The sequence below is a fragment of the Dysidea avara genome, chromosome 4, assembly GCF_963678975.1.
Source record: "Dysidea avara chromosome 4, odDysAvar1.4, whole genome shotgun sequence".
Classification (NCBI taxonomy): Eukaryota; Metazoa; Porifera; class Demospongiae; order Dictyoceratida; family Dysideidae; genus Dysidea; species Dysidea avara.
The window spans coordinates 46,591,231-46,606,695 of NC_089275.1; the positions used below are offsets into that span (position 1 = coordinate 46,591,231).

General features: G+C 36.6%; 2 protein-coding genes across 2 annotated transcripts in view; both read right to left on the reverse strand.

Moving 5' to 3' along the window:
• Positions 1-3,124: 3,124 nt before the first annotated feature.
• Positions 3,125-4,947, reverse strand: LOC136252471 (leucine-rich repeat-containing protein 74B-like). The gene has a single exon (XM_066044904.1). The coding sequence runs from the start codon at positions 4,884-4,886 to the stop codon at positions 3,456-3,458; it is 1,431 nt and encodes a 476-aa protein (XP_065900976.1). The 5' UTR covers positions 4,887-4,947; the 3' UTR covers positions 3,125-3,455.
• A 24-nt stretch (positions 4,948-4,971) lies between these two features.
• The window catches only part of LOC136253918 (protein NLRC5-like), a 30,835-nt gene continuing 20,341 nt past the window's right edge, over positions 4,972-15,465 (reverse strand). Inside the window, exons 3-6 of the mRNA XM_066046577.1 lie at positions 11,820-11,948; positions 8,512-8,598; positions 5,053-6,373; positions 4,972-4,987 (exon numbers count right to left, since the gene is read on the reverse strand). Of these exons, the coding sequence (XP_065902649.1) occupies positions 4,972-4,987; positions 5,053-6,373; positions 8,512-8,598; positions 11,820-11,948 (1,553 nt within the window). The remainder of the gene's footprint in view (positions 4,988-5,052; positions 6,374-8,511; positions 8,599-11,819; positions 11,949-15,465) is intronic.

A 15,465-nucleotide genomic window follows, 5' to 3' on the forward strand; every position in this document is an offset into this window, starting at 1 on the left:
AGAAAAAGTAATGGTATTGTGTTTTTCTTTCACTGACTACCCAGTTATCTTGCCAAAACCTGCATCTCCCATAGCACATTTTTGTGAAACTGTTGTCCCTCAAATGTTTCTGTCTCTACAATACATATAATTTGTTTAGTGATATCAGGAGTTAGTATTAATTCTTGGTGATATTCATACATAGCAACATTTGACCAATCACTGGAGGGTATGATCACTGAGTTAGGTGACTGTCTCAAGGTAGGGTTGCCTTCTGTGACTACATGAGATGACGAGCTAGTTCTGCAGCAGCTCACAGCGCCTGCCACCATCCCAGCACTAGCAGCACTACTAGTGATAATGTATCACAAGTTTAGGAGTTACTATCAACATTTGTCAGAGCTAGAGAATACATGAAAAAAAAGTTAGTACAGGGGGTGTGTCATGTGAAATGTCTTATTTTCTGTGGACTATTGGAGTGTGTATACATACATGCTATGATACATTACAAGTGTTGTCATTCCTGTACCAGCTATCCTGACTTCTACCTCAGTGCTTTAGTGACATAGTTTAGGTCCCAGACATTGTATTTATGAGTACGAGTGGATTGGTCTTATGACCAAGCGAGCCATCCTGTAAATGGGCATTTGCCCATGATAATACTGTCATTACAAATCCCCATAGGCATTTATGTACATTCTGTGTTTTAGCTTTTAATCGATAGCTACAGATTTTCCAAAGGGATCAGGCGATGCGAAAAGTACACTACTACGGTATCAAGCAAGACTTGAGGCTAGTTGTTATGACAACATAGCTGAAGCCAGGTTGCTATGGCAGGAGGGGATGAAATCACACGGTCGCCATGCCAACTATTGGCTGGAGTATGCCAACATGGAATGACCAAATACTAACCAAGTGTAGAGGGCCAGTGACACAGCAGAGTGTTGTAAAGTGTTTCAACAATTCAGTCACTCAGTGATGATGTCAAGTTATTGTATGACTCCTTGTTGCAGCTGGAGCAGAATAAAGGTCTGTGTGTACATGTGTATACACACGGATGTGTGTGGTCCACTTGTACATGTACTTACATTGTATTAGAAAAATAACTTGCTGCAGTTGAGATTGAGTAGTTAAGCAGTGGTAAAATTCCTATCATGAATACCAGCAATGCATATTAGTATATGTAATAGGATGGATGGCTGTGGTATTCAGGATTAATAGTGCGAGCATTGTAAACAGGAAGGAGTAGAATAGTGCAAGGCGAAGCCGAGCACTATTTCCTTCCTGTTTACAGTGTGAGAACTATTAATCCTGAATACCACAACAATCTGTCCTATTGCAAATTAATCCGACAACCACAGCAACTGTTACTAGGCAACAAAAATAACCACTGCAAAAGGTCAATCACACTTAGCAAGCATTGCATGCCTAGCAACCATTGCTATAGTCTCAAAATGATGTTTACCTTATCAACCATATCATTGCTATGCTATGGGGCATCTATCACCATGGTAACACTAGTCAAGTTGGACATTTACTTTTAATAGAAACACACCACACTATACTAGCCAATCAAATTAGTATTACGGGTTTTTGTCAATTGCAAGCAACCTTGACAAACAAGTGCAATATTGGCTAATTGCTTGAAGCATTTCAATATAATATGTCAAGGTGCTATTGAAAGTATTATATTGTAACACATTCACTTGTTGGATTATGTATGTATAACAATGAAGCTCGTAGAACTTGTCATACTTCAAGATTTGACTGGTTGCAACTGAAGTAATTCCTAGGGATTACTGAATTACTGGCCATGGGGATGACACATTTATCCTTTTACATTAAATTTACATATGCAATTCAGCACATATCGGCCTACAGTGTAGCATAAATGTGCCCTTACACAAACTTTAACAAGTGTATCTAGCTGGAAACTTACACTGCTGTTTGTGCAGCTTATTGCTATATTATGCTGTTGTAGATCTAGCTTACTATATACGCAATTAACTTTTAACTATTATGAACAATAGAGCTCATTTTCCTTCCTGACTGATCACTACTTGAACAACTACTAGTAACTCCTGTATCACTCCAATAGTGTGGGGACTGGAGTTCAATTCATTCTGTGTCTTCTGGGCGAGGTCTCAATGCGTTGAACTGTAAGAAAGTAATGGTGTTCATAGTTACTAATATTGTTGTATAGGTACACCTGATTTGTGATAATTATAAACTTTTTACTGCCAGTACTTTTCTTTTGTGGTAATGCACCTGACCCTGCCCAACATTAATTTGGTCTATAGAAGTGTGATATCACTTGTTTGCCATGTGTGAATGTGCATGCTGAACTTGAAATTACAGAATCCATATCACATGCACTACCATGCTATGTTTATAGTCTGATTGTTCATTAGAATAGCTTGTGACTGCTCTATTAGGGTATATTGATTTTTCACACTCTGTTTCTTTTATGGATGTGCCAATTTTGTCAGCGAAGCTTTGGAAAAATACATTAGTAAAAGCAAAGCAAAATTCTGGAAAATTAGGTGTAAAAGTGGAAAAATGGGCACCAAGGAATGGCAACTTAGCACGTTTTGTATGAAAAGATCAAGATACTCTAATAGAACAGTCACACATAGTATTAGGACAACATAATTATGTTCATAGGAAATGGTGACTAAAGATCGAGATACTTTAATAGAGCAATCACTATGTACAAAATATCCTAATAGAGCAGTCATACATGCTTGCAAGCTTGAGATATTGCAAATAATTTTTATTGATGCTCAGCAAAGTAGAAAGACTTCGAGCAAAATAGGCGAGAAATAAAAGAATTGCTGGAAAGAAAAATAGGTTGGGAAAAAAGCAAAATAGACTCATCCCTAGTTGCTTTCCTGTTTGAGGCTCAACCTGAGGGATCTTGAGACCCATGGATCCACCCCTGTAGTGCATGTATAATATGTTATTTAATAATTTGGCAGAATCTTTATGAGCATTATTTATCCCAGCTACAAATTCACTAGTTGAAATATAGCTTTTGATAAAATCTTCTAACCAACCAGTGTGCAGTAAACCATAGTAAGCAAAGCATTCCATCTGTATCCGGGTAGTAAACTAACATGTTTGAACAGAAAAGAGTGTCACATTTAATTTGATTTTTGATTCAAAGTCATGACTTTTGGCAGAGCCTTTCTTCCATGTCTGAGCAAAATACATACAACACACAATAATAATACAAAGACACACACACAAACCGTATAAGGACAAGTACAAAACAATTAAAGGCAATATTATATATAGACACGCACATTAATCAGTAATAAGTAATTCTTGTACATTGGATTTTCTCCTTGTATTATTGATGTGTTCAACTTCTCTCTTCACATTATCATTATACTTAAGTCTATAAGGAAGCCACACTCTAGTGATAGAGTTGTTATGGTGTAGGCTCCTCATTATTATCATGGCTGACTGTTCATCTATTGTATCATCACCCCACAGTAACAGTTCTTTAGTGTCTTGTTATTAGTAATTGCTTGAGCAATTGCTGTGGCTCCATCTTCACCTATAGCATTGTTACTCATGTATAGTACCTCCAGTGAGGTGTTGTGTAGTAAACTGTTTGCAATTGCTGTAGCTCCTGTGGCTGTGATTTCACATTTACTAATGTTCAGTTGCTTTAGTGTCTTGTTATTAGTAATGGCTTGAGCAATTGCTGTGGCTCCATCTTCACCTATAGCATTGCAACTCATGTGTAGTTCCTCCAGTGAGGTGTTGTGTAGTAAACTGTTTGCAATTGCTGTAGCTCCTATGGCTGTGATTTCACATATACTAATGTTCAGTTGCTTTAGTGTCTTGTTATTAGTAATGGCTTGAGCAATTGCTGTGGCTCCATCTTGACCAATAGCATTTTGACTCATGTCTAGTTCCTCCAGTGAGGTGTTGTGTAGACTGTTTGCAATTGCTATAGCTCCTGTGGATGTGATGTTATTGTCACTGATGTTCAATACTCTCAGTGTGTTGCTTTTTGTTATTCCTTTTGATATTATAACTGCTCCATCATCACCAAGTTTGTTCCTACTGATGTACAACTCCTCCAAACAGGTCATCATATCAGATATTGCTGATGCTTCTTGTGATGTGAGGTCATTACTCATCATGTATAACACTTTGACTGTGTTAGTGTTTATTACTGCAGTGGAGATGTCCCTCACATTAGTAATATTGTTATGACCTAACTTCAGAGTATGTGATTGAAGGTGAGTGATGATATCACCAATAAGAGGTGATGATGCTCCAGAAAGAAAATTGCCCATAAGATTAATTGTTGTCGCTTCTTGTTTGTTTGTTATATCTCCACAAATGTAGTGGTATAATAGCTTTATGCCATGATCTCTAATGTTACACATAAACAGGTTTAGTTCTTTCCATTTCCTGTGTGATCTTGATAGAAAGAATCCCAGGGACACCACTTGGTGTGAAAGGAGCCTATGGTGATGGAGGTCAATCTTACCACTATCAAATGATTTGGACAAGATATCACATAACTTGTCATCCTGAGCCTCTTGGAAACATTGGAACAAGTAGAGAACCTTCACTGGGACCTTCAAGATGTTTTGTGAGATAGTTAGAGTGTTGGATATTTCCTGATCAGAAGTTGATCCTTGTTGGGAAGGAGCAGTCATCTCTTCTACAGTATTAGCAAACAATAGTGTAGTTTCAGTTGATGATAAGGAAGTACTTGATGATGCTATTAAGGAAGATGATGGTAGGGGATTACCTAGCCAGTGTGACATCACAGGTGTGGTAGATGATGTATCTAGTACTGCAGTTTGTTGTCGATGTGACATCACTGAGTCAGTTGGTGAATATATTGTGTTGTCATCAGATACTTCATCATCACTGAACATCACTAATGAAGATGATGAAATATGTGTTGGAGTTTTGTTTGTTCTAAATGGTGGCAGCACTGTTCTAAATGGTGGCAGCACTGTTCTAAATGGTGACAGCACTGTTTTAATTGGTGAGAGATAAAATCTTAAAGAATTACTTTGTCCACCGCTTATACCACAGTACATGATCCACATGTTGGAGAGGCGGACACTCTCACTATTAGGATGGAAATACCTATCAGTAGCAAGAAATGACTCTTTCATTAGTGTGTACACCTTATCCTCTGGTAAGGTTGCTACATATTTGGCAGCAAAATATTCTTGTATTCCCAAGTGTAGGAAGTTGAAGGATTTGGTTGGTGTACCAATTTCATCTGAACAATAACATTCAACAGATTGTAATAGTCCATAACAAGTGGGATCATCCCTGCACATGTCAGGTAAGTCATCCATTGTGAATACTATTTTGTCCTCTACAAGACCATCAAATGCAACTTTCTGTAGTTGTTGTAGTACTTGTTGGACTGACTGTGGTAAGTGTTCCATTTTATTAATGCGTTCATCCTCAGCAAACTTTCCTGTCCTCTTCAGATAGTGACAAATTGTGTGTAAGACAAAACTGTGATACATTTTAGAAGCAGTTGGTGGCAGGTCCTCTGGTTGACACATACAAAGGAATACAATGATGGACATTATTAAAGGAATATAACAAATGGCATCAATATTTGGATATTGTTGAAAATGATTCTGTAACTTCTCCAGCTTAGGAGTGTTTTGTAGGGCTTCTTTGATATACTCTAATCTGCTTATTTGGTCAAATCCAAGAATTTCAATTCTTCTATCTACAATATCGTGTATACAAGTAGAGACATGGGGACGAGAGGTCACCACCACCCTAGATTTTTGTAAAGTTTTCTTTTGAATTAAATGAACAAAAAATGATTCTTTACGGAGCTTATTACTCAGTTCATCAAAGCCATCAATGATCAAGGTGACATCAGCTCCATGATTGTCTTCTAAATAACTGTGTAGTTGTGTTACCTTACTGGTTGACTGTGTGAAGTGTTCTATCAGTTGCTGTACATTAGTAATTCTCTGTACATTAGGATCTCTTAACAACAGGAGGAGTACCAGTTTGTCAGTGGTGAGTAGCTTACCCTCAGCCCATCCAACACAAATCTCCTTAACAAGAGTTGTCTTTCCTATTCCAGGATGACCCTCAATGAGAATTGTGTTCACCTCCTTACTCGACATAGGAAGGAAAATATCTTCCAAAGTTAGCTCTTTGCAATGAATTGATTGAGGTATATCACTGATATTACCTTTTGTACGTATATGAGTTGCTTCTGCAGTTATTTTACTAGTTTGTAAATTTTTCTGATACATCAGTGCCAGGCTGACATAAGATTTCACTATAGTTGGTGGCCATGTATCCTTTTCTTCAGGAGATTTTTTAATTCCCATATTAGAATATGTAGCCTTCATCCCAGCAGCTAACCAGTCCACTAGTAAATGGAACATATAAGTTAGTACTTTTGATTGTTTCAGCAAAACCTGTACATTAACCAATTACATCAAGTGTAATTTTGGAACAAGTATAAGGAAAAATTAAGAATTTTAAGTTTGATTAGGAATCATAGGAAAAGTGGGGAAACAATGGAGATCGCCTACACCTGCAGATATACTAGTGGACGTTTAATCCGTAATAGGTAGGTAGACTAAATTAAGGATTAAATGTCCACTAGCAGTAAATCTTCACTTCTAGGCCCAGACATGGTCTTCATGTAGTGCTTATCCATTTATAAGCACATGTGCTAAGGATTGGCTAGCAACTACAAGTATTATAGATGATGTACTGTTGTACAAGTGTTCTAGAAATCTAATGAAGTTATGTAATAATAGAGATCCACCCTAGTTTACTGTCCTTACGCCAGATCTTGGAGCTCTCAGCTTTCAGTGTAAGCTGCAGGCGTTTATACCTACTAAGGTACTGGCTTGTAAGGCAAAGTTGGGGCATGCCAGCTGAATCTCTGTGAGTATGCATTAGATTACTGTAGCATGTGTACAACAGTACAAATAAGCGCTACTCAAAGCCTATCTTAGTGTCTGGAAGTGAAGTCTCTGTGTCTAGAAATGAAAACAACTGTACAGAACAATGTTAGGTATGAAAATTAAATGTTGTATAAATGTAAAAGTGTATTTCGAAAATGTCCATGTCCGTGTCCGTGTCCGACCATATCCGCCTTTTCCAATTAGAGTGGAAATTTGATTATCTGAACACTGATCACCGATTAACCAAACTCTTGATTATCTGAACACCAAATTGACTGCTCAATTAGAGTATTTTGTTAACAAGTGTATGCTTTATTAGAGTAGTTGAGCAAGCTCTGTATACAAATGTATGGAAGTTCGATTTTACATACTATTCGATTATATGAACACCCTTTCCCCAATTAATTCGGATAATTGAGGTTTCACTGTACCCTTCATTGTAACCTGAACTTCACAGCTTACTTCCATGTCCGCTTAACAAGCAATATGGGCCTAATAACTGGAGTTTATGACACTTGAAAATGAATACCTTTGTACTGGTTTGGTGGTAACATAGTGGTCTAGCACACTAGTCAGTGGGTCACCTGGGTCAGTAGTAGTAGTGACTTGGATATACAAATGTGTCATATTTTTTTCTCTGAAGTGCTTTGTTAGCAAAATAAGTAAAAAATAGATTGGATGTCTATATCTAGTATTTTGATTGGACAAAATATCACCTGTGTGACCTGACCCTGTTTTAATGCTGAATACATATTTGGCATTGATGATACTCATTGTCTTAATGCCAACTGTATAGTTCCCATTCAAATATTGCTGGAAGCAACTCGAAATGTCATCATTGTATATAGTTGTAGATAATGTACTATACAGTACGTATATCAACCAAAAGGGAATTCCACAAATTTATTAGAAGAATAGCCCATATATATATGCTAAAAAATTTTCCACTTGAGGATACAGTGAATATTTTAGAAATGATGTTTACAGAAGGTTTTAAGAATTGATTTAAGGTTGAGGGTATATTACTAGCGAAATTAAAGACTAGTTATAGATATTCCTCAAAGGAAAGTTGATAAGATGGTATGTTAACCTTGGTCACAAAACAAATTGGATCAAATGCTGTGATGTGGTCTGTAAGTTATATTTCACAGTTATACAGTCTGGGAGATTCCTTACATAGTGCCCCTATGAATCCTGATTCGCACTGTTAACTTTCGATATGCTAATAAAAACTAGGGCTGAAATGATCATGGTTTTTTAGACTCTCTAGAGTTAACGATTGAGTATTCGTTCACCAATACTAGCTACTTGTAGTCATACCCATGTGACAAGTTTTATACTGACTTTAAGCAGTAAATCCTTAACCAGTACTTGAGTATTTACAGTATTTGTTTTAGCCCTAAAAAAATCCCAGTGCTTCAGTATACCAATCCTGGTGTTGTGTTATTTTTAAAACCTTCTGTAAGGACTGTTTCTAATATATTCTTGGAAATTCTCCTCAAGTGGGAAATTTACGGGTTAGTATGTAGCTTCTTATATAATCACAGAAACCCCTATCCAGGTATACAGAACTGCAATTTCTATTACATACCTGCCTGACTGTTTTGTGATGCTGGACTGAGTTCACTTGTTAATTGTGATTTATGTTTCTTCCTCAGCCTAGTGTCTGTGTCAATACCTATTATAGTAACACAAGTCACTATCATATTATGAGCTAATTACTGGTACCACACAAAGCAAAGGAGTAAGGGAGGAGTTGTATAGTGTCTCCACAATTGGTTACGTGGCTTTGTACAGCATACAATTAACTAGCTGTCCTATTTTGTGATGGTATGTACTTGTGAGTATAAATGTTGTTGGGCAAGGGGTTGGTGGCCTTGAACCTGGGGTGGATAATAGGGATCTTTAATTCTGTCAATGCCCTGAGGTGGCATTTGCCTGCCTCTATTGGGGAGATAGGGAGGGTTGTTCGTCAGTGGGTGGATGGGAATGTGTCTCCACACAATCGGCTATGTGGCTTTGTACAGCATGCAATTAATTAACCATGCAATTTTGTGATGATGTAATTTATTGTAAGTATAAACATATGGAAACTCATAAGCTACAAATCGAATAGACAAATTCCATAATAAGGCTTTATAGCGCATAATAATAACTGTTGCCTCTCCTCTAGCAACCTGAATTTCCCATTATTTTTTGATGATAATGTCTAAAGTAACTTCTCCAAATTTTGAAAAGATAGCATATGTGACCGTCTCAGTGAAAACCCGTCTAGTTCGCACAAGCATGCATTGAGAAAAACAAAATTTAAAGAAAATGATGAAATTACGTGTGTTACAAAGAAAACTTTATGCAAGTTTTATTCGAGCCGTTACTCAGAGAAGGAAGACTCAAATCAATTAAACCTATACACCATCTTATTCGCCTACTCATGGGGAGTTTGACAACCTTTGTTTAATTTCTGTAGCCCCAATGGTTTACGTGTCACGTGTGTTTGTTTACGATGAGGTAGATGTAAACAAAATCATTGCTGTTTCTTCAATAAAACTGACTTCATACACCTATGTGCAAGTAACTGCTGGGCAAAAACTAATCCTTGGTCAATCTGCCAATCCATGGTGAACATTGTAAGTCAAATCCCAACTCTTTAGACTAATCCAAACGGAAGTTATGGCTGCGAATGTAAGCACCTGTAGTTTATTTTTAGTGTAGTCACTGTACAAATTGGTTTCCTTGCACTTCCTACTGTCTAGTGCTGTAATTCCTAAACTACTCACCATAATCGACTGAAACTTGGTGAACCATTCCTTGAACAATGCAGATAATGCTGAGAAAATAAAAAGAAATTTGGAAGTTGTGCAAACTATACGAGTTTTCACTGAGATGGTCACATATATATGTCATAAGATATAGCATTATAAAATTGGTGGTTTTCCCATATATATATCTATGTGAGGGGGCATGTGATTACCAAGAAGGGGCAATTGGTGTCCCTCTCATATACAATTAATGTATGGGAAAATTACAACTTCAAAAAGTCATATCTCGTGACTTATATGTGCTATCCTTTAAGAGACATTGACACCTACAAAAATTGTAAAATTTAGGTTGCTAGGGACAACAGTTAATTTTTTTTCTTATGAAATTTGTCTATTACTGCAGACCATACAGCTGAGTATCGCACACATATGTCTGACAGAGTTCATTGTAGCTTGAATGTAATTTTCTAAATTTCAGAATTTTTTGAACACCTAAAATTAGAGACCATAGGTTTTTTCAACGGTCCCTATTAAATTTTTAATTTTCTAGTTTATATGTACTTATTTCAAATCCATTTATGGATTATAACTTGCTAGACACATGAGTATAATAGATTCATCAGTTTTAAAGATTACCGAGATTATTAGCTAGATACTTTTATTATATTATTTTTTGGAATCTGTAGTTAGGTATAAATTAAGAGTATTGACACCCTGATTTGTGAATGAATGCACATAGCACACATTCCAATGAGCCAAGCCATTATGAACATACTGTCTCTAGCTGGGCTGATAAGTCACTGACTGCTTTGCTTAACTTACGCTCATCAGAGTTTTTGTGACAAGTATGTAGCTAGCTCAGTATAGCATATTCTGTACATGTGTATTCAGTAAGGACACAAAGTGTGACAACAATGATTGAGACCATAATCATGTACTGTAGTACAGGTGTATGGTCTATGTGGCACCACATGGTGGCACCCACAAAATGACAAGATTAGCTTATACAGAACAACGGTAAGATTGGAGGAAATGAGCTATTGAAACAGAGGTAGAAAGAAAGCTCTTTTAACACTGTAGCAAATAATTATGGTAGTTTAATCAAATCTGTTGTATTAAGCTCAAATAAGCCAGGAAGCTTAACCCCAAGGCTTGCTCCTAGATGTTTTTTCTTGGCGTGATTAGTGTACTAACAAAAATCTGAGCAAAGCTAACTCTTCATACTTTTGATTATATATGGCTATGGCGTCTGAGCAAGAAAATACGACCCAGTTTGATCTTAAAACAAAATAAAAAATAGGTCATGGACATGGGGAAGGACTCAGTAAGCATGGTTGTATACTTTTTATCGTGAAAGAGTTGATAACTTTTGCTGCACATGAGTGAAGCAAAATAATGTTATGAATAATATGAACCAAACAGCAAATTTCAGTTGTGTCACAAATACACATACTGTTTCCTTTTTGCTTGATACTCACTAGTGGACTAATACTCATTGCAAAGAACCACCAAATAATTGTTTTGAGTTAAAGGATGCTTTTCAAGGTGGTGTTTAGGTGTGCAATCTATTAGGATTTTTGCAAAAGACATGGGCAATCCCTATTATGAGCCCCACTATCATGATTCATGACAAAGTAATATGGTTGCAGACTTAATATTATTTTATTAGTGTTCCACCGATAATTGGATCGGTATCAAATTGGAGCAGATATTAGGCATTTTGGTATCGACCGGTATCGATTGTTTAGGTATTCCGATACTGATTAATTGCCACTCATGCCGATCGTCATCATTATAACTATCATCATAAATGCTATGCTAGCAAAACGTGGGGTATAACAGGCTGGAAATAGTGTTGAGCATAATTCTAGAAAGATGCAGGAATTCCTTTGTTAAACATTGAGCAACTGCTACTTACTATGTTTGCATGAAAAAGATCGAAATACTCTAATAGAACAGTCACTGTGCACAATAAAAATTCTAATAGAGCAGTCACACATAGCTAACTTGAGAGGTGTGTAAATTGTATGGCAATTATCGGTATCTGTATCGGTGAAATTTACTGTTAGGCATTGGTGTCAAATCAGTAGGTATTTTTCTGTGTCGGTGGAACCCTAATTTTTATTGTATAAAAAATAACCTGATTCAGTACTGACTGATCTCTTCCTCCTTTTAGTTCCTCCCTTCTTGGATTTAGTCCTCTTCCTTTCTCTCTTAGTAGCTACTGGTTCATCAGTTGAGTCATCAGTAGATGATGAATGGTTATCAGCTGGTATGGAAAATGATAAACTAACAGTAATTTCATCTTCCACACTGTACATATACCAGACATGGGGCCAAGTACATGAGTACTTACACTTAAGTACACTTAAGTACAGATTTGAAAGTACTTGTACTTTACTTAAATACTTCCTTAATTTCCCCAGTGTACTTGTACTTATACTCAAGTACTTTGCTAAGTACTTGTATGCACTTGAGTACTTAAGTACTTGTAAGTACTGCAAACATTGTACGTAGTTTGTACACAGTGGGTACTTAACAAAATTGCATGAAGGTGCATTGTACAATTCTTCTAGTGCCTTCACTAACCTTACTATGTATTATGTAGCCACGATTAATGATGTCATAGAATTCTGGCAAATAAAAACAATGCTGCTGCTAAAGTTAGTGCATTTAAATGTTTAAGAGAGTGAATAGTTGACAAAAACCTGAAAGTACCAACCCCACTAGGTACACTTACATACTACAATACACTGAATAAGTGTATATTTTGCTACTGCAAAATGTACTTGTACTTTACTTGAGTACTTCCAGCATGTACTTGTACTTTACTTAAGTACTCTCTTGATTGTCGCCAGAGTACTTGTACTTATACTTGGAAAATTCAAAAGTACTTGTACTTTACTTAAGTACTTTCAAATGTACTTGGCCCCATGTCTGACATATACCACCAATACAGAATTTCTATCTGTTTTTTATGGTCAGCTAAGATTTATATAGTTTATCATGACTTGTAATGTCATAGTGTTTGTTGTATAGTGTATGTGAAATTGGGAGTCAGTTAGTGGATGCTTGTGCACTGTGCATAACTAAGTGGAGGGGAAGAAGGTGCTTCTCCTCAATTATTTTGAAGAGTAAGGATAAAGGGAGAAAGAAAGTGAAGGAGAGAGAGACTATAAAGTATGACAACTATTTTGTCACACATACGTACAGTAGTACTGTATATTAGGCATCATCATTTTCTCACTACAAATTGACCAGAAACCAGCCTTGATAGTCCCTTGATATTAGTTAATTGTAATCAACTTGAAAAGTATGAGACTGGAAATGCTCATTCAGATAACCTTTCTACTGACTGACTAACTAATGCCTTCAGACAATCGATAACAACTAAGGCTACAGGCTTAATTCCCTCACTGAGATGTCGCTTTAGCCCAACAGGTGCCTTTTGATATACTGCAGAAACACCACGGACTTATGTTTGTCCTCCTTTGTGTCCCATTTCCTTTTGCTGACAACCCAAGGTGTCAATTCATGGTAGCTTCCCTGTGCTGACCATCACGTTTAAGTTGGGAATTGTCTGTATTCATTTACAACTGATAGCTGAAAATGAAGCATAATGGCCAATAATCAGTATCAGGCCGATATTGGCTAGTAGCCAATTAATCGGTTTTTTTAAATTAAGTCAAAGTTGATGTTAATCTCCACTGCAGTGTGTAGTGTAATGATGTGGGGGAGACTATAGACATAAGTTATTTGGCATTTTAATTGCATAATGTGTAGATGGTTTAGCAGTGACTCCAAGCCATGCCCATAGTAAACTGTCAGGTTTTAGGCCATGCCCTGAGGTTTTAGGCTTCTATGTAGTACCAGCCACTTGTCTCAACTGTATAGCAGCAGTAAAATGTACTTAAACCTTAAACCCGCATAATCCAGAAAAGTGGATTTGATAAAAAATCCAGAAAACTGGATTTGATAAAAAAATGCACAATACTTTTGCCAATTTACATAGGTGGTTACAAACAGGCATATCTCATGAAGCGCATTCATCCTATTGCTTAGAAAAACAGATTTTATTAATTGGCAAAGAGTAAGCTATCTATCCGTACATAAACTTTCAACATACAAACAAGGAACTCACCCACTACAATGCGCTCAATCATTTTGCATCCTTCCGCATTCGTATTGTCATTGTGCTCATCCGACATTGATGTTGTCACGTGATATCAATATATCAACTGAATTGCCATCATGTGAGGAGTAATATGACACCAAACAAAAGTCAATACGATGAAGTACAACCGAGTTATGGCCTTTTGTACATCATTATGTGAAGAAGGAAGACGGACGGATAGTTCTTTTACTCATTCAAAGTGGAGTGAGTATCTCTGGGTTGGATGGACGCAATGAAGTATGGGACCATTCAAACCAAAATTTAACGGTGAGTAAGATGGTGTTTGTTGTTGTTAGATAGCTTTAGCAGTTTTTGTGTTATAGAATTTAGTTTCACAAGGCATGCATGCAATCCAGATTACTGGATTATGCGTTTTCAGTGCTTGCGTTTTATAAAACAGCTGCGGGTTTAAGGGTTAACTTTTACTTGTGGTATATATCTAACTTTACATTTTAGCCTAGAATAAGCTGTATATCAATGCTTATGTCACTAATATGAGTCATTTAATAATGATGAGGATGAGTGTTAGTGTTATTACTGTATATCGGATCAGTTATCAGTACTGGCTAATTCTGTTGCTTATATCGATGCATTTTACACATCAAATATTTAGTTACAAAATAAGGCATGTATAGCATGTATAATGTAGAAATCTACCTATTGTTGGGTGGAATTAACCATAGGCACCAGCCTATTATGCCAGCATAATTTTGAGCATTATTATATAATAGGTGCTTTGAAATATCAAGCCAGCATAATAGGCAGAAAATTGTCTGTGAATCCCTCCCTCCACTGCCTCAAAGAAGTGGATTCGTGCTAACACATGGTGATTTCAATGCAAAAGTTTTCCTCACCCTTGTTGTTATACAGCATTGCCTGGTATGAGAAGTGTTCATAATTCTTGTATTGACTGGATTGATTGCAGCAGTGTTTATTGTACTGTTCTTCATTTACAATGCTGTATAACAGGTAGAACAAAGCTGAAAAAGAAGCAAAATGGCAACAACGCTTTCCAGTAATTAATAGTTGAAGTGTGCAAAATCATAAAAAAACAAGGGTGAGGAAAACTTTTATGCTTGGGTAGGGAAACAGGGGAGATCATCTACACCTGCAGTGGATATTTTAATTCCTACTTCAATCATAATACAAAGCCATGACTAAAGTAGGGATTACATATCCACTTGTATAACTGCAGGTGTAGACAACCTTCCTTGTTTCCTTGCTTTATGATCCCTATACTCAAATGTAAAATTTCTGATTTTCCTTACACATGTTTTGTTTACTTTCTATAACTGGCGAACCAATGCATACTGCATCAAAAAAAAAAAGAATGGTGTCAACCTGATATAATGCAGAGTTATGTACTTTTATATATGTAGGTGGACCCCAGAGTTTAGGATAATTGAAGTTCCACCGCATATGTAAAGAAGGGCATAAGAAATAGTGAGGTGTGAACTTTACTTTGCATTGCATGTAGTAGCTAAGTTGTGTTTTGCAAAATTGATGGAGTGAGAAAATTGAATCTACTATTCACAAGTGACATATAGTGCCATATAGGTCTGACACATCAAGCCATCTTCATCAACCCTTAAACCCGAAAACTAGATTTAAA